At 31.7% G+C, this 20,801-nt stretch overlaps 1 protein-coding gene across 1 annotated transcript in view; it reads left to right on the top strand.

The window, feature by feature from the left end:
- The first annotated feature begins 1,267 nt into the window (after positions 1 to 1,267).
- Positions 1,268 to 20,801, top strand: part of LOC123015869 (serine/threonine-protein kinase NLK) — a 42,090-nt gene continuing 22,556 nt past the window's right edge. Inside the window, 1 exon segment of the mRNA XM_044415902.1 lies at positions 1,268 to 2,272. Within this exon segment, the coding sequence (XP_044271837.1) occupies positions 2,055 to 2,272 (218 nt within the window). The 5' untranslated portion in view covers positions 1,268 to 2,054.

Raw genomic sequence — 20,801 nt, 5'->3', positions numbered from 1 at the left:
TATACTTAGTTTTGTCAGTTTCTCAGTGAATATTATTACATAAGTATGTATAGTAAAATAAGGCCTACATACAAGGTTCTTAGTTTTTAAATAAAAATTTCTTTAGGTTATTTTTGTTGTAAAAAAGAAGCTGTAGTTTAATTTTTGGTTTGGTTGTATGAGTATATATCTGTGACGTGCAACTGCGTTTTTTGAGGTGAAGAACTTTACAAAATTATAATTTTAATGTAAAAGAAAAATTTGTGTTACAACTGGACCAACAGACAAACAAAAAATAAAGTATCGCAATATTTATAGAAACCTCACGAGTTACTTATTACACTTATTAATAAAATCGACTTATAATAAATGAGTTTCAAGATTTTATAAACTTATTCTGAAATACAATACATTTTCGCTACTTACTAACTAATCTATTATAATAGATAATAATAAAAATGATGTTTTTCAAGGAGTGATCATTTATTATATTTTGCAGTCCATCTATTTATTTGATTAATGTTTGGTAAAAATTTATAAATGAATTATAAAATAATTAATGAGATGAGAAAGAGTTAACAAAATTCACAACTTTAGAAGGTTCATGCTACTGTGAGGAGTGTGAGGTTACGAATCAAAATCATCGAATTTTTATAAAATTCAACATTTTCTACTCTTCCATATTTTTGCAATGTTTGTTTTATAAAATTTATGTAAAAAGACTTGGACAAGCTTTTAGTATGATGACGAATTACTAGGATCAGTGGCGACTCGTCAGGGACAGATAGTGAAAAAAGAAGTAAAAAATAAAATAATTTTGTAAATTACATCTCCTGCATAAACAAAATACATATATCCACAAAAAAATTAAAAAAAATTATCAATATTAATATTTTTTTTGCTGTCAAGAGTCACGACGAAAGCAGATAATCATTTTTAAGTCAAGTAGGTATATGGCATGTGTAAATAGACATAAATATTTTTATTTTATATAAAAAAGGTCTGTTTCCTCATCAGAAAAGACGACGAGCCGCCACTGGCAGCAATAGCTACAGTTACAGCTATTAAAATTGTATATAGCTACTAAAATATCTAGCTTTGTACAATTCATGTATTCTAGTTAAGCAAACTTTTATAAATTTAAATAGTTTATTCATTAATGGCACAAAAACCATAAAATTCAAAGTTACACTCATTCTTTACGCTACAGAACGTAATTTATTGGATATAATAGAAACTTCTAATCTGCTCTTTTGCACTATAAGAGTGTTATAAATAGATAATGGATATTGACATTTCGTTGTGTGTATTTGCAGTTGGTAGAATAATATTTTTGCACTTTGTGTTTTATGAGAAAACAGAAAACACTGTCAATGTGACCTTTTTTCCATAATCTACTATTGACAAATTCCAGTTTGAGATAAACTTTAGTGTTTGTGGTTTATTTGTAGTCTGGCGGAATAATTGGTGCAAATACAGTAAAATTCACGTAAAAAAAATTGATGTAATTGTTTGTAATCTAGCTGTGTAATTTTTCATGACCGTAGTCCAGCTGTAGTCAGCTGTTCCCCAAGTCCAGTCCTGCGCAGACTGTAGGAGAAGTAGTGGGGTCGCAAATGTTTGGACTCGTTGCAGCCATGTTGAGTAGAATTTCAGTTCGCATCGAACGGTTGTGAAAGTTGTGCATTGTGTGTCACAAATTTACAACTTATTTCCTTATTTTTATTTGCCCAAATCTTATTTTCAACCAAATCCTCGAAAATTACTTTACATTGTCGCGTTTGTTTTCCGTTGAAAAAATAATCAAAGTGCGGAGTGGTGCATTAACATGACGGTGAAATTTAATTTAATTACAAGTTCTCTTTACAAGGACTCGAAATTAGCATTTTACCACCAAGTTCACTCGTAATTCGTCCAGTGACTCGTAATGAAACTAGTGTGTAGTAGTAAGTCGACATTTTCCGCACTGCAAGGATAACAAGTAATCAAAAGGCATTTTTAAACCCGTCGACCGCGGTGGTGACTGAGGAGTATACCGGGTGGGAAAAAAAAGCGTCGAACTGGTGCAATATTTGATGGCTGTGGTGGGCCCCAGCCGCCACTCAAGGGTGTCCATGTCTGTATCCATGAGTCTGATGCAGGGTACCGCCGGCCCCACCGCCGGAGGGCAGCAAGGGGGCCTGCATGCGGCGCAGCCCTATTACCATCCCCAACATGCCGCGGCCCCGGCACACACCCAGGAACAAGTCCAACCGGACCGACCGATCGGATACGGAGCTTTCGGAGTCGTTTGGTAAGTCCCAAAGCTCTTTGTTATACAGTTGGGGTGCCGCCAGTCTGAGGGTGGATGCAGAGGGGGCGACGAGACACACTCAAAGAGATTTTTTAACGAATTGCCATGAGAACGCGCCCCTCTGCGGGGAGGGGCCGGCAGACAAACTACATTAATTATACCAAAAAAATCCTAATTGGTACGATCCGGAGCGACGCAAATTGACATTTTTCACAACACGTGACTATGGAAATTAAATTGAAGACAAAGTGTTTTTAGTAAATAAGTCTCAAGGTGAGCAAAAAGTCACACGTTTCGAATTATTTTTCAAGTATTATAATAACTTGGTCTACCCTATTAATATTGTGAGGATTCTAAAAGGTTAAAAGCGTAAAAAGCGTGAAATTTTACAACGGCTTTCAGTAAATGCACACGTAGAGTTAATTAATTTTTTACTTAATTAATTGTAAACGATCCTTTACACAAAGATAAAAATACAATGAATTTTATTCTTTGGAAAAGCAGTGAATGTAACGAAAGTATAGTTTTTAATACCAAAACTTTTGGTTTCGAGAAAAATCACGTATTCGTAATTCATGTGCAGGTATTGGCGTGAAAACAACTATTTGCCTTCTAGAAATACGATTTTTGTAATGTTGGCATTTTATATTTTATAAATTTTAGTGATAAAAATGACTACAAAACAAAATGTCAATCGTATGTTTAATTTTATGTCTTTTAATAAATATTTGCATCTATGCCAATTATAAAAGGTATCAATATGACAACCTTAAAAACTCAATTTTTCCAGATTTTGATTATCTAGTCCGTAATTCTGTTTTTACGACTGTGCAGATCAAATTTTAGTCTGTTTTGTTTTATTGCTCACTAATTCTTGTGCAGAACTTCATAGTTTTTTATTTGGTAATATTTAGTGGTAAAAATAAAAATTACCAACGTTAATTGCGATAAATGAAAAACAAAATATCATTTAAATAAGTAATAAAACAATATGTACGACGACGTTTTCAATTTATTTCTCCTGATTTATTCTCCTTGGAAGAATAGACAACTTTAAGCTTTTAATTTTGCCATATTATGAAAATGTGGTCCGTAAATTACTTGTTTCCCGACTGAAGATCAAAATTTCGTTTCATTAAAAAAATATTGAATGTTATTTTTTTTATATTTCTGATGATCACTGACGTTTGGTTTCATTTCATAAGAATTCTAAAACAATGCTGTAAAAATTTATATCAATAAGCAAGCAATTTTCTATTAGTTTTGGAAAAAATTGAGAAGGAAAAATTCGTACAAGAATTTGAGGATATTCCTAGATGAAATTACTAGGATATCTCTTTAAAAATTCAGTTTTTTTGTAAGAGGTCTTTTAGAAGTGCGGATAAAACTTGGCTCACATACATACAGGTGAATATAAAGTATGGAACCAAGCGGTTTTATTTTTAATCATTTGCTTCCGGAAAATAATAATTAATATAAATTAAAGTAATATAAAAAACTTGATTGTATTTTCAGAACGAAATTTTATTTTGTTTTTGAGTTATGCGATTTTTTTGTCAAAATTTGCAATTTATGTGTAAAAATTTTTTTGAAAAAATTAAATTTAAAGCGGATAGTTGTAATCCTTAGAGTATAGCATTTATGAGAAAAATGATTTCATAGTGGGTTGCCATTTAAAAAAATATTTTTTTTTGTAGAACTCAAAAACAAAAGGAAATTTCGAAAAATTTTATTCTTGTTAAATCATCACATTTTTATAGTACTTTATCACTCATCAATTAGTTTTTTCAAAAAATAAATAATTTAAGCATAAAATGTTTGGTTCCATACTTTTTATTCACCTGGTATGTATAATGTGAGAATTTATTTCATTTAGCAATATTCTGCCTTTTTGACTTCTTATCAGGCATTCGCATTAGCTTGATTTTATAAAATATTTTTTAAGAGAAAAAAATTGGTACAAAAATTTGAGGATATGTATAGAAGAAATTGCTGCGAATTTTTTTGGAATTAGTAAGAGGTGTATTGAGGGTGCGGGTATAATTTGACTCACAAGGTATACAACACTCTAAAAGAATATAACTTAAAATAAAATGGTTTTTCGAGAGTTTGGAATGAAAAGTGTATCTTGTTCGTAGAAGTATTTTTCACTCTCGCTGCAACAATGAAAGCGACGATTTGCAAAAGTCACGACAAAGTTGCCAAATTATTTTGATTATATGCTACACGAGTCCATCCCACTGTGGGTAATTTTAGACGTAATAGATAAAAAATAACGTAAAACAAAAGCTATTTCCACATTACTATTGCAGTAATTAAAAATATTAATTTTTACGTTCAACCTTTCGAAATATACGAGTAAATCCGTGTACATTTTTCGTAGAAGCGACTTCAGCACTTTGAATAAACTAATTAAATTATCTGCAGCCATTCAGATAATCAATGAGAGCGTGCGATAAGTTTTATGAATGATAATCAAATTGTGACGTCTTATAGTTTTTATCGAAATTATTAAATTGATTAATAAGTGCACTATTTTTAACTTAATTTACGAATTCCCTATTGTAATTAATCCACGTGCATGCAACGATGTGTGCTATCTTTCGAATGTTTTGAAGTAAACAAAATTGTTTGCAATAATTCCATCACCTGTCTTTACCGATATACAATGATTCAAAAATTGTGGTATGTTTATGATCACTTGCTCATTTTCCACATACTAAATTATAGCATAATCTAGAAACTTCCTTTTATAAATTTCTGATAATTTAGTGGAAATACAAGGCTAATGGATTCACACGTCAGGTACCATGTACCATTTTTTGGTGATGAAACTGTTATTTGAAACGAGAAATGTAAATATAGACTTCATAATAACGCGAGGTTAATAGTGACGCGTTTGGTAGAATCCTCCTCACCTTGTCCATGACAAGGTGCAGATGTTACTTTTCCAAATCCACGTGTTTCGAAGGGAATTGCAAATTTCTTTTTCGGTAAGGAGCACACACAATACGACCCAAATGTTCATTGTTTCTTAAGTAGTCCACGAAGTTTAAAAATTCAATCGCATTGTTATTAATGTGCAACAAGTTTAATCTTGATCAAAAATTTAACAAACTCGGATAGTCGATTAGATATTTAAATAGTAGATGTAAATCGTCATGACCGGAGGATAGGGTCATTAGCTTCTTGTTTGCATTTTAAACAGCGGCGCCGCGTATTCCGAGCCCAATCAAAATTTAGCTCTTGAAATAGTTCGAGTTTTCTTTCAATCGAGGAGCGTGTCCGTGAATCAAAACTTTACCTTAGCGTGTGGTTGATAAAGGACAGTCTTTATCTTCGTGCAGAACTATAAATATTTGGTTATACGAACAAAGACAGACCAAAAATAAAACCACTTTGTCTCTCGCTGTTGCGTGGGTCGATGGCCTTAGTTTTTAAACAATACCTTCAAATTTTAAGCCGAAATCGTCACTAGATATTTTTATGACTGCGATAAGGAAATAGAAAGTCGAGGCTTGTTTTATTCGATCAAGATGACCAGTTCTCAGAGGAAATCGTTTCAGGAATTTGTGCAGAACAGGATACGCCAGTGGTTTTGGAATTAGTCACGGTTCAAATTCGGCAGCGAATAACTATGATGAACATTCAACTCTTAATTGCAATTTAAGCAAGTTTCGGTAAACTTCAAGCAGATTCGTTAAAATTTAGGACACTATTACTAACCGTAATTATGTACCGAACCTTGAACGTTGTTGTTTCAGAACCAACAGAATTTAGGGCCAAGATTTTTCATTTTGTTGTTATTCCGGGTTCGCTAAATGAGCCTCCTCACATTTTCAAAATTTATTTGACAATGTGGTATTTTGTGTACTTTTGCCAAACGCAATTATCGTTACTCATACTTTTGAAAGATTAATAAACTGACCAAAACCTTAAGTCATTTGGAGTTGAGTAAGTAGTAATAAATTTTGCTTTATCGTAATACCCTCAATAAAGTGATCTAAAGGCCTTTGTTGCATGGTAGCTTAGAAAATGACTCCACTGATCAGACTTATAAAGCAGTCGACTGTAAATGTCATGAATTATAAATTTTGCTTAAGCTGCCTTTAGGCCTCCGAGTTCAAGTTTTTAATTCCAAAGTAGGTAAAGTCGTTCCCTCTAAGGGAATTACGAAGTAATTATCGATTTGGAAACGGGATGAAAGTACGCGAGAAGGTTCAGGTTTATGCAATGTTACGTTTTCTAAGGAGTGTCTAGGTAAAGTCAGTTTTTTTTAAATGGAAATTATTAAGTCAAAATTTTGGTGAAAAAAATTGGTAGCAGCTTGTCTCCATAGCCACAAATTTTGTTTGCTCTTTGTTTTTGTCCCTAGAAATTTTGTTAAAAAAATATGGTTATGTGTTCAAATTGAGATGTTGTCAAAATTTTGAGTTTTATGAATCTTGTGTGTCTGTTTGCTCTTTGAAAGCACTATAATTGAATACCTGAGGACAGACATCATTATCTAAGGTATAAAGACAGAATTCCGTGCTAATAATTTTGATAGAAACACACGGTAAGTAAGTACAATGTTGTGAAGGAAAATGAGGTTCTTGCTACAAAAACTTTGAAGAAAAAGGATGTATATACAAAAAAAAGATATTTAGCAAAAGATACAAGTAGGTATTATAATGATTGGCAATAAATTTTGTGAAATTTATTGAAATGATGCATTTTATAAATTCTTCTTCAACTTTAGTTTCAAAATTGTTACTTTTTCAACTTTTTCCTCAAAAACGATGCACAAGACACTAATTTAATTGCGTTCTTTCCTAGGTTCTTTCTCATTTATGTTTATTTTGTATTCTTGTCAAATAAGAAAAATTAAGAATGTTTAGTTTAGCAAACCTGCATTACAAATTGCGTCTACATTTTAACGGGCCCTTTTTCTAAATTCCTGCTTGCGAATTATTCGTTTTCAAATTTCGAAAAACTGTTAGCAGTTCTTTTTTTGGTGTTTCGTCTCTAAATTTTCTTAGACGATTTTTTGTGTTGACGTTTAATGACATTGTTTTCAAATAAATTCAAAAAACCGGAACTGCCAATTGCCTTTATTAAAATTACCATGGATGAATTTACTAGTGCCAACGTTAAGACTGTTTGGCATTTCCATTAAAAAAAAAACAGACCATTAATCACACGAATTGTCTTATTCACCAGAAATTGTAAGAATTTTAGACCTGTTTTCAAAAAGCGACTTAATGCTATTTTCTCAAAGTTAAAACGGAAAAAAAGTGAAAATCAAATGTTTGTTTTTACAAGTTTCACTCACCAATGGAAAATAAGTGTCTGCCATGAAAGGATCATCCTTTTCGTTGAAATAAATCGCAAAATAAACCGTTCTTGTGGTTATTATGCACTTTGTCATTCCATTTATATCTCGTGGTTATTTTTGAAGCATTAGCAAAGTTAATTACAGATGATGGCATTATTCAGCATAAGCTGATTTAATCAAATATAGCAAAAACCTCTATTGGAAGTAATTACACGTTGTGAGGAAATCTCGCCCACCCATCAAAACCAAATGACACGATCAATTAAACTATAAACACTTATTTCCCATCAAGTATTAATAATCTTGGTTGAGCGTGAGAGTAACTCGGTTATGATTTTCACTGGGGTGAAAACTGATCACCGGAAACTCCTTCCTTCGTGTGGGATCAAAAATCTCAATAGATCGAAGGTGTAAAAGGACAAAATCATTTACGAGTGAAGCAGATAATAAGCGCAAGATATGGTACATGAATTTTTTTGCAAATCTTGCAAGTGGCGTTTTTATGATGTAGACTCGTCGTGATGTCCTTGAATTAGACGACGATACTGTCCAATAGCATCTCGTCTTGGGCTTTTTTTCTTCAACGACGACCATATAATCCTGTTTGTACGGTCGGTTTTGCAGAAAATATTTGACTAGTTACCCACAATCCCATCCAGGTAGATTTTAGATCAGGTTCAGGACAAAGAAGTTGAACTAGCGGCCGGTTCTCTGAAAAACAAGTGCTTGAAGCTAGACATTTCACCTGCTGAACGCCCTCAAAAGGCCCCCGTTTTTGCTTTAACGGAAAACTGTGCTAATAAATTCAATTAATTGTTGGTAACAAGCATGTACAGCATGTGCATGGAGTTGTTAAAAAGTGATCTGGTGGGCTTGGAGGAAGAGAAAAAAGAACGCTGAGGGCGCGTACGGGCGCAGCCAGCTGTTGTTTTCGGGCAGGTGGTTCCACATCTGCTTGATGGGAATGGGTTCGAGACGTGAGATGACCAAAGCACGCGAAGAAATAGTACCATGGTATATAGTATCTTAATTGGTGAAAACTTGTTACCAGCACGGATACAAGATGGTTATAGGGGTCGCTGGTATTTTTTTAGTTTGACTCGTGGTACCCGAAGGTTTTTATCTTCAGTTAATTATTGCGTTTATTGGCAATTAGGACTGGTTTGGTTGCATCACAACGCAATGTGTTGAAGCACCAAACGGATTATTTAAGAAGAAAGTAGAATAAAGATTAAAAACTGTTACAATGTCACTATAAAAGTTTGCAGTAAATAATGAAGTACTTTGTTTATTCTATACAAACTGAGACATAAATCTATTTTTTGTGACTTCAATCTCGAGCTATTAAATGCAATACTTCTGTTTCTGCCAAGTAGTAATAAAAGCGAACTTTTCCATAAAATCTGCTTTACTACAATTCGTATCGTTTTACCCATTATGTTTTATTTAAAACACAACTAAATAGAGAACATTATTAATGAAAAATCCATCTCATGATGTAATTTTGAAATTAAAAATGAAGTTTATGTTACAGATAAAATACTGAATATTATTGTTTCTTGTATCTTGCAATGTTCTTAACGACAATGTTTGAATTATAAATTATATTTTAAATCACGAAATACCAATTTGATACGTCAGGTGATAAGCGAAGCATTAAATACCAAACATCAGTTGAATGGGAAGGGTCTTGGTCATTTTGTTTCAATTTTTTTGAATTTGTTTATTTTTTTATAAAAAGAACGAGTGTATTAAATTGTTAAAATTAATAAATGAAAATAAATGATAGCCATAAAGCGTTTTTGTTTCTTGTTTTTTTCAAATAAGCTCTTATTTTCTCAAAACTACAGTGTGAATAAAAAATGGTGTCACACAAGGAAGTGGACACATAAACCAGTATTTTTGAGCACGACACCTTTTTCTACGTTTTTTTTTTTTATTTTAATTATCAATTTTTTTTTTTTAAGAAAAAGTAGGTATTTTTATGTTTTTGGAGTCCTTCATGCGAATTTTTAGTTTTAAATTTTATTAGAGGAATTTTGAGAAAATTGTAGTTTATACATTTTTTATTACATATTAATTTTTGAGATATTTCTTTATTTAAATTTTTATAAAGGGAATGTTTTCTATGTTTTTGGAGTGCTGAATGCAAATTTAAAAACCGCATTAATATTATTTGGAGCAACTTTTCGGAAATTGTTGAAGTTCTGATTTTCTTTAGCATTTTTTGGTCCAAAAAATTTTGTGAACTTGTTCTATTAAAAAAAACGAGTGTATTAAGCGGTTAAAATTAATAAATGAAAATGACAACCATAGAGAGTTTTATTTCTTGTTTTTTTTTTCAAATTAGCTCTTATTTTCTCAAAACTACACAAAGTGTGAATAAAAAAAATTGTGTTGTGTGGAGGTGGATACATAAACCAGTATTTTTGAGCACGACACCTTTTTCTACTTAGCGTTTTTTTTTAATTTAACAATATTCAAAATTTTTCTTTAAAAAAAAAGGTGTTTTATGTTTTTGGGGTTCTTAATGTGAATTTTTATTTTTAAATTTTATTGGAGGATTTTTGAGAAAATTGTAATTGTACACATTTTTTTATTATAATATTAATTTTCAAGGTTTTTCTTTATTTAAATTTTTATAAAGGGTATGTTTTTGTGCTGTTTTGAGTGCTGGATGCGATTTTGAAAACCGCATTAATATTACTTCGAACAACTTTTCGGAAATTGGTGAAGTTCTGATTTTTTTTTGCTGTATTGACATTTGGCATTTTTTGTGAACTTGTTATATTTTTTATTAAACAAACGAGTGTATTAAACGGTTAAAATTAATAAATAAAAATGACAACTATAAAGGGTTTTATTTCTTGTATTTTTTTCTTTGAAATAATCTATTATTGTCTCAAAACTACACAAAATGTGAATAAAAAATTGTTTTGTCTGGAAGTGTACACATAAACCAGTATTTTGTAGAACTACACCACAATTTTTCACAGAATTTAGCTCACATTTATTAAAATGTATTGTTAAATTAAGTTTATTTTCAATTTTTAGTCGTTTGATTGAACATAATGTTAGAATATTATTTCTTGATTGGTAATTTCCCCTAGGGTGGTCGACGCCACCCCTCATGGCACAATACTCAGTTCGATACTGCGTTGTGGATGCTCAGTAGTCACTGAGCTTCCGCCTTTGTCTGCAGTATAAATAATGACGCTGCAGATGCCGTCCAAAACGCATTTAAATCTCGTTGGTCAGCTTCCCCTTTTAATTAGAACAATTTCGTAATAATCGTTGGGAAAAATTGCAATTCCGATCACTTTGTTGTATAATTAAAGAGCGAAGTTTTGAAAGTGTAGAGCTTTGCGACGCCGGTTCCGTGACGTCATTGGGGTGTCCTGGATCGATGCTACTTGATGAGGAAGGGAAGGGGTTGATGATCGTAATGTTCCCTGATAAATGCTACAATTAGGGGACTTTTTTACACATGTAGTATCTCGTTTGAATAACTGATTTTTTGTTGGCTTTTTCACTGTTCAACGGTTTTTCCCATATGTGTTCAATAGGTGCAGGTTTGGCGAATCAACAAGTTAATTATTGACGATTGTTGAATGCATAGCGACAGTGATTTTGTATATGTGGGGCTTTTATGTGTGCATCATTACGGAATTTGGGTCGTTTCGTGTAATACCACGTTTTTCCGCTTTCGTTTTAAATGCTAAGCAGTAGCTAATTGCTACATAAATTAAGGCAGAAATTGTAGAACACGGACACCAATTGGCATCAAGCTGCTAATTAATCGGTTTTGCGATGGCTTTAGCCGAATTCAGCGGTTTTTTGTTTATCTAAGAGCAAGAATTTTGCGTAAAATTGTAAGCAGAAAAAAATGCTGTTATAATTTCCACACGAGTAAGGAAGATGTGGCAGGTGACCTACTGGCACACTTTGACTTATGACACAACATACGATTGCCTCAATGGTTACAGTTTTAACTCGGCGGTTCTACTTTTATTTTTATACTTTCCTCGTGGATTCCCATTGTTGGCGTTTTAGGGCCAAGGTTAATTACTGACCTTTATAATGGTTCCGCAATCGGGGCGCATTTTTAATTCAACAGGTGATTTCTTTCTTATAAAAATTTTGAACCGTTCGAGAGGTGAGACAGTCGTAAATTATTATATTCTGCATCCCATGGGTTCGAGACTAGTAACAGTTAGAGCAAGGAAGTCTCCAGTCTGTTTCTTTTTCGTCATAAAGGTTCAAGTTACCGGTAATAATCCAAATACTGTTACATTACCGCCGATTTTTTGGTTAAAACTCGGATTAATCGAGTGGAATTCCGTTAGCAATATCTTTGATAAGCCAAGAAACAGCATATGTCGCCGTTGCCTATAAATATTTAACTGGTGCATAGCTTCCGGCATTAGAGAAAAAACTCTATGTAGGTATCTATAAACAATCTCACGCAACTTTTCTCGCATTAATCGCAATGAGTTTTTGCGAAAGCGTAACAATTTTTGCAAGAGTGACATAAACCACTGGAACAATTTGGAACACCCAAAAAGAAAAATCCCAAAAACTATTCCCACGCCTTACTTCTGTTGATACTAAACTTCGATGGCTTAAATAGTTGGTTTAAACGGTTTAGAGTGTGTTGATTAATTTACAACTAGCGTAAAGTTGGCGATTTTCCGCACCGAAGGAATTTGTTTGAAGTCTGGAAAATGTTAAAAAGCACTTTTTTAGGATACTTTCTCTTTTTTGCTGTTTTTGTTTAAAAAGTAATTGTAATACTTTTTCAGTTTTTAATATTACTGACGACAGTGGAACGTTATTACAACTGAAACTGAAATAAATGTTGATGAAAGAACATTTGATCCTGAATAATGAAAATGACATCATCATTACACCGACACGAAAAGCTGTATCGACGACTTGTCACGAAGAAACATTCATCCATGTTGTCGATAACAATGAATACTTCAGATAGCCTAATTCGATTTTATTAGCAAAGACTTCATTAACTTTTTGTTTAGTTGGGTGTTTTGGAATCAGTTGTGAAGAATGACTAATTTTTGAATAAACTTTCTGTTTTAAATGTTTGTCAAATTTTTCTTTTCATTTTGGTCAGTAAATTGTTGGCATTTTATTATTTTCTTTTGGCACGATTTTTTTTAAATTGCTTTTCGCGAAAAAAACAGATTTCAAATATTTTTTTCTCGTTGAATTTTTTTTTTCTATAAAACAGGGCAAATTTTGTTAATTGGCAAATAATGACAATAATGTACCGTAAAACTTCGACATAGTTTGAGAGGTTTTGTTAATGTAACTTTTTTATTTGTTGCAATATTTTCTTGAAAAAAATAGCATCAGAACAATTGATCCTTCTGCTTTAACAAACAAATGAAATTTTGTCTCAAGTTCATAGTTTTTCAAAAAAAATATAGAAAATTTGGTGTCAAAGAAACCCCGACTTTGGGGCTACTTTGACAGTTCCTTTCATGAGTGGCACTTTGACACCTTAGAACTAAAAATATCTAATATTTATATGATGTAAATAAACTTTATTGAACTCATTAAACACAAAATGTAAAATATATATTCTATTAAAAAAATAAATAAGTAATTTTTTGGTATGTTACGGCTTTTATATGGCATAAAATAAAATAAACATAATTTCGTAGTACCTATAGCGAAAATGAAACAAAATTAGTAGCCCCATAACGTGTCAAAGTAACCTCATTTTACGGTATTATTAGTTATTATTAATTTAGCAAAATTATAAATAAATAAGTGTAACATTTAATAACTGACATGAAAAAAAATGAGAATTGATCAAAAAATTCAAAATACTTTCCCAAATTATGATTAAAATGACCATTAAAGCACCCAAAATCGATGTAAAATAGAAGAAGCCAGTAAAAAATTGTTTGTTCCTCACAAGATTTGTTATCAAATAGCTACTATTGTTTTAATCTTGCTTTATCATTTTAAAATTGTGTTTTTCAATTCTTAAAATTTCTAAGCTCTTAAAGTTTTATACAAGATTTTTAAATGTTTTAAATTGAATTTTGGAATAAAAGTTGGTGATTTGTCTTTGGTCCAAGAGTGTGATGTACTAGTGAATAATTGATAATTTCAAAGAACAGTATTTCCGACGCATTTATCGCACTTAAAATGAACTCTCCGAGCAGCTATCTGGCGTTGGTAGTGACGATTAGTTTCGGGGGTAGCAACCCTTGCTCCTTTATGCCGGAGTCTGGTCGCCCCTCTGCAGCAACCCCAATTTTTTTTATTATCGCAGATATCGATCGTGCTTTCCAGGTTTACGTCGTTGTGTACAACAAAAAGACCTGGTGGCATTGGTCGAGCAAAGACGTTAAGGTCGCTGAACGCAAACATCTCCGAGCCGGTCTAGAATATAATTATACACTTTTAATATCCACATCCGAGTCAGAAAAGCATAATCTCGAGTTATTCCGCGAGTCATGGAACACGTACGCGATACTATGCAAAACTAATTTCATATTCAAAGTTATTCGCTGAGAAAAGTCCGAGTTCCTGGCGTAGACACGTGTTCACGTTATCCTTTGACAGGGACGAAAACGGAAAGGTCAGCCAAAAGAGGACAAATTTTTATCCAAGCGTTGAGTGGATTTTCAGCTCTTAAATGCATCGCTAATTTAGATCAATTGATTGAACAAAGCGCTGGTTTCAACTTTTGATCAATATCGGTAGAGGCGACTTTTTATCTGTGGTGTAGACGAACTTTGATTCATAAAACAGTTGTGAAATCACGAAATTTTGTGCGACTACCAAAACTATTGAGTAATTGTTAAAAAATTCAGTGAAAGGCGATTCGGGATTTTTCGCCAGTTTGGTTTTGCGTTGATTGAGTTTTTCTATAATTGTTCATCTGAGTTGAGCAAGAAAATGACCATCAATCGTTTTTTTTTTTCAATTTGTGTTCAATTTTTTCCCAAACCCAAAGATTAATTAATGAATTGAATATCTTTTTTACACCAAAAAATATAATGGAAACATTCAAAACTACTAAAAGTATAAAATTTACATTAAATTTGTTGATACTTGAAAAAGTTTAAGTGTTATTAATTTATACACCGAGTAACATAAATAAGTACATTAATTAACCTCGAGTGCAACTCATTAAGAGCAACAACTTTTTCATTTATCATTTTTTGAATAAGTAAGAGTTTTAGATAACTGAGTGGGAAACGAAAATTTATGTTAACTACGAGTAATAGTTAGAAAGGCTTAGAGTTGAATTTTTTTTTCTTTTTCTACTTATTTTTTTTATTTTATCAATAATAAACACATTTTTTCTTTACAAAGGAAAGGTTTTTTATTTCTTGGAGTCTTTAATGTGAATGTTTAGTTTTAAATTTTATTGAAGATTTTGAGAAAATTGTTGTAAACATTTTTTTTTTATTATAATATTAATAATTTTCAAAATTTTTTCTTATCTTAATTTTTATAAATGATATGTTTTTCATGTTTTTAGGGTGCTGAATGCGAATTTAAAAACCGTTTTAATTTTACTAGGAGGAATTTTTCGGAAATTGCTGTTGAAGTTCTGAAACATTTTTCTTTGTATTGACAATTAGCATTTTTTGGTTAAAAAAAAAGTCAAAAGTAGGTGGTCGCAACTGATTTTATAAAATCTATTTGCTCTTGTCGGTCTTTTTTTGTATAATCACGTTTTTCAAGTACCATTTTGCGAAAATTTGATTTTTTGTGATGACGAGACTTAAAAAAAAAACAGAAATAACATACCTACGTATTACAAGCTTATAAATTCTATTTTCTGTTCATATATAGGTATAATTGCCTCAATATCTCATGTATAACACTATGAAAGACCACTTTTTCAAAAATTAAAGTTGATTTTCAGTTCAAAATTTTTATATTACAACTGAAATTTGACTTCTTGATACTCGAAAATAAATACTCCTATAAATTATGTGGCATGTTTTTCCGCAGAATGGATAAGCGCCTAGAACTCCAGATAGACGAAATTTTTGTAACATGGTATGTGGAAAAAGGTCGAAAATTAAGACCGATGGAAAAAGACGATTTTCAATTTTGGTTAAGCATGAGAAAGTAAAAAAAATATTCAAATATCCTTACATAAAAATTAAAATCGTTTTGAAATTCAACACCACAGAAAACACTGTCAAAGGAAGGGAGAAAAGTAAAAATTTGTTGGACAGTAATTTGTGTGGTAAAAACTGAAAATGTAAATCTATTTCTGATTCTGTGCTTTAGTAATTCGTAAACCATACAATTCGGACTCTCTTTCGTTTTTATAAAAAACTTTATTTCATATACTTAGTATAAAATACATACTTTATAGTTCAAATCATAAAAACTAGCATTACCTTATGTTTTTTGTTTGAGATACTGTAATTTGGGGGAACATACATACAATTTATAAATCCGCAAATTCGGGAGTTCCATTATAAAAAATCTGATACACCGCAGGTGGGTGTTTAACAGGAAAAATGCATATAAGTACGCTGAATTGCATAAAAAACAGATCATTTGGTGTTTCAAAATCCCCGAAAAGTCTGCTAATCACGTTTCCAGTTAAATTAGCGATGATTTATTGTTTTTCAATGTTTCTGGGTACTAAAATCGTGTGATTTTTAATGAAACATCGTCCTTCATCTTAACAATTCTTTATTTTGGGGTTATCAATCTGCGGGGGCTTGTGTTATATTAGAAAATCTTCTCTACTAGTAGGGGTGCGCAATGGGCTTGGGTTCGATACCCGGGGATGCTATATCGAACGGGTCAGTGCGCCCTCTCGCCGGTTTCCAAATTATACACCGAGCGTCTCCGTGACATGAAGTTTGAAAACCGGCACGAAACCAAGGTGAACGCATCCTTGTTGGGTCTATGTCTGCCGTCGAGGAAATTGGTATTGTTCACAATCACATAAATCCTTCATTGTTGGGTGGAAGATGAGGCGTGTGCAATCATATTAATATACAACAATGTGTTGGCCGAAAATGCAACCCACGAACTGAAATATGAACTGTTTGCAACATGATTACAGTATTTAGAGGGCGAACGAGCGAATTGAAGCGAATAGCGAATTGTTCCACTAACTGTAAACATAATAAAGCCTTTTGCAGGAAACGTTTCTGGGTGTGGTTAAAAATTATGTGAAAATCACGAGGATATTCCATAATCGCTTGTATACACACACCAAATGTAGTCGTCGTTTTTGAAAGTCTCCTAGAAATTACATCTCTTACCATATTCATCCGACTTCTTGCGTGTTGCCTTCTTTTCACATTTAACCAGGAATTATGTATGTCTTGTAATTACACCTTCTTTTGATTGCTTCCTTATGTTCGTTCTTTTGTAAACTGATTTACACAAAACGAAAACTCTGCTTTTGTGGGATGCCAACCTTCTTCGTTTCTGTTTCCAACTAATTCCAATTTCGCTAGAGATGATTACCATAATTTAAAGGAAATTTGAATATTTATAATAGCACAATTAAAGAAACAAAGAAACTGAAGTGAAAATATTGTTTAAAGGTACCGTATCTTGGATATTACCGTTGACAATTTCGTTTTTGTTTCATATCGGTTGGTGATGAGTCCTCAAGAGGTCGTTGTGCTTCCCCACGTAACAGGATCAATCTATTATCATTAAAAAGTAGATAAGGCTTCTTAACATGCTACTTAAGTAAATACGTATCTATTGTAGAAATACATTTGGTATTAATTGCCTCACATTGTGCCGTTGCAGGCACAAATCTCATTCGGAAAACCTACTTATTATGTAGGTTAGAAGCCACCAACGTAAGTTCAAGTGTACAGAAAGTGAATAGTTGTTGCAATATTGCAAAAATAACTATTACCTACATATCAGTCAGGAAAAACATTTACCTTTCAATAAGTCAACCACACGTGTGGCGTTTATAGCGAAATTTTATTTTTAAAACGAGTAATGACATTTAAAATCTTTAAAAAGACGTCATTGAGTGATATTTTCCGAAATTATATAAACATAAAAATAATTAATAATAGCATGACATTCGTAAATTACGTGACCACTAATCAGTGTTTTCTCAAATTAGGATGAATTTCTCCAATTTATCGATTCTCACGTTTTGTGCAATTCCTGATCAAATGATAATTTAAGTGAGAGCTTTTAGTTTACACCGTTGCGATTGTGAATGACCCTTGTGGAACGCCGGTGAACCATAATCTGTATCGAATTGGATTGAATAATTGCAATCAAAACGTTAAAAGATGAGCGCGATTATTGTGATTATAATTTTTCAAGATTATGGATTCTGAAAAAACACCCTATTTTGTTTGAGAAAAGAAACATAATTATTTCTATTTGTGAACCACATTGTATCAGAACTCGTTTTTCGTGCGTGTTTTTAATCTGAAATTACAATATTTATGAGTAACTTTAAATCGGGTTAGTATAACACGACAGATACTAGTATTTTTAAAAATAACTCTAACATTAGATTTAAAAATAGTGGATATTGAAAAAAGAAAATTAATTAATTAAGTCTTTTCAAAGACTGATTCGAATCAGTCTAAATAATGATCTTGAATGAAATATTCTGGAGTGAAAGGCGGCCACTGCTTCTGGTAGTTGGCATCTATTGTAGCAGCAACCTCCCTCGCCTGTCAGTTCCCAAGCCAACCAGCGATAAAGTTGAGGAGCTTCCCAGATGCAGTGTTGCTGTAACTGAATAGGAGAATAAACCATAAGTCCCCCATCACGGATCTTCTTGTTCACAAAAGTGCCGTACAATGACAAAGCACATGTGTCAGAGATTCGTCATCTTCTTAGCATGCGTAATTGCTGACGGTGCTTATTCCGGGCATTTAAATCCCCATGGGTCATCTATAAAACAACTATAAGCGGAATTTGAAATATTTCCTGCAGCATCCACTAGATTTATTGCGAATTTCTTTTAAAATATATTACCAATCGAAACTAAGTCGTTTTTGGTACGATGATTACTAAATTATCAATATTAATAGTGGTGTAGATATTGCACAAAATCCTTTCAAATATTACAAACTTTCCCGAGGATATTGGTGAGAATATGAAAAAGCTACTTCCTTGGCCTTTAGTCAAACAGAAGAAAAGAAATGTAAAAAAACACTAATGATGACTGAAGAAATTGCTTTGAAAAAAAAGATAAAAATGGAGACAGTTAAAAAAAGATGACAAAAATAAGATTCAGCTTACGAAAATGGAAAAATCGTTAAAAAAGAAAATCGGAAATTGAAAAAAAAGATAAAAATGGAGACAGTTAAACAAAGATGAGAAAAATAAGATTCAGCTTAAGAAAATGGAAAAATCGTTAAAAAGAAAATCGGAAATTGAAAAAAAAGTGTCAACAATGTTTAAAGACAAACAAAGATAAATGAAAAAGGAAGTAGAAATCTTGGAAAAGAAAAAACTATTGGAATAAGAAAGGAGTTGCTAAAGGATATAGTAACTACTATTTAGTCTAGGTAATCGTATTTACTCAAAATATTTTTTAAAATACCTTGATAAAAAACCGCTAAAATATTATTTCAACTTCTGTTTTACTTCTGAACGTCTGAAACTTCAAAAACAGTTTCCAATTCGCCAATTACAAATATGTAAAAATGATTACAAATATTAAGAGATATTACATAAAATCCTCTCAAATATCACAAACATTCCTGAGGATGTTGCTGAAGATATGAAAAAACTGTTCTATTGGCATACAAAGGATTCTTTAGTCAAACAGAAGTAAAGAAATGTAAAAAAGAAGAAAAGCCCTTTGTATTTACAGAAGATGACTGGATTTGGCTGAAATAAGACAAGCGAGAAGAGAAGAAGAGGAAACTTAAAGCAATGAAAAAAGCATTGAGTAAAGAAATTTTTGTAAAGGAGAAAAAGGACGTATGCTAAAGCGTCAACAGATGTTTAAGGAAAAAGAAGCTTAAAAAGAAGAAATTTTGGGGAGAAAAAAGGTTTATTGAAATGAAATTAAAAAAATAAATGAGTTAAGTATAAAAATTATTTAAAGTCTTTAAAAATTATTACAGTTCTAGTTCTACTTAGTCAAAACTAAACTTGGCTATCGCGGATACTTATACCTAGTTTTTCCTCGAAAGATCGAGTTTTAACTCGATATAAAAACCTGGGAAAATAATATTTTCATTTATGTTTTACCAATCGAAACTCTGAGAATCGTTTCTAATATGTCGATTATTACAAATGTGTTAAACAAATTAAAATACAATACAAAAGTTGAACTACGCAGGGTGTTTAAAAAGATTGAAACAAAAAAGTCTTAATAAACAGGTCCACAAAGTAACGGTTTCGGAGATATCGAAAATTATGCGTTTTTGGAAACATTTATTTGCAGTCAAAAGAAACAAAAGAGAGGAGGTTCTAGTACGAATTTTAAAATTTTCACATTCGATATCTCTAAAACCGTTACTTTGCGGACTCATGTTTATTAAGACTTTTTTGTTTATTTTATCCATACTATTACCTCCTTAAATATTTTACAATCTTTTTTTAATACCCTGTAGATATTGCACAAAGTCCTTCCAAACATGAAAACAATTTTGAGGATCTTAAAGATACGAAAAAACTACTCCATTGGCATACGAAGACTAATTTAGTTAGTAACAAAACAAAAAAAATTAAAAAAAGAAAAGAACACCGTGTGTAGTTACTAATCTTTAGTCAAACAGAAGAAAATATAAGGAAAAAAGTCAAAGAAAAACTGTCTCTAGTTACTAATGATGACTGGAGGATAAGAAGAAAGTTGAAGAAATTGTTTTGAAGAAAAAAAAAATGTAAAAGCTTAGACAATAATAAAAAAAAACGAGAAAATGGCAAGGTTATTAAAAGAGAAAACTAAAATTAAAAATTAAAAGTCAACAGATGTGTAGAGAAAAAGAAGCTAAAAGAATAAAGAGGAAATGGTGGAGAAGAAAAAAAGATCTATTGAAATAAAAGTAGAAAACAAATGAGTTGCGAAAGGAAATAGGTATATCTCAAAATACATTTTATTATTAGTGTACTAGAATTATTGCATTTTGTATTTCATATGAAACACAGCATTTTTATAATTTTGTTAAAATGATTTGATATGGTAATAAATATTTCACATTAAGTTTTTTTACAAATGCTATTTTGTGGTAAGTGTCAATTTTT

Source organism: Tribolium madens, unplaced genomic scaffold (genome assembly GCF_015345945.1).
Source record: "Tribolium madens isolate multiple individuals breed KSU strain unplaced genomic scaffold, Tmad_KSU_1.1 Scaffold_19;HRSCAF=116;Tcas5.2_LG9, whole genome shotgun sequence".
Taxonomy (NCBI): domain Eukaryota; kingdom Metazoa; phylum Arthropoda; class Insecta; order Coleoptera; family Tenebrionidae; genus Tribolium; species Tribolium madens.
Note: the sequence above shows the minus strand (reverse complement) of the source record. Positions and strands in the feature narration are given on the sequence as shown.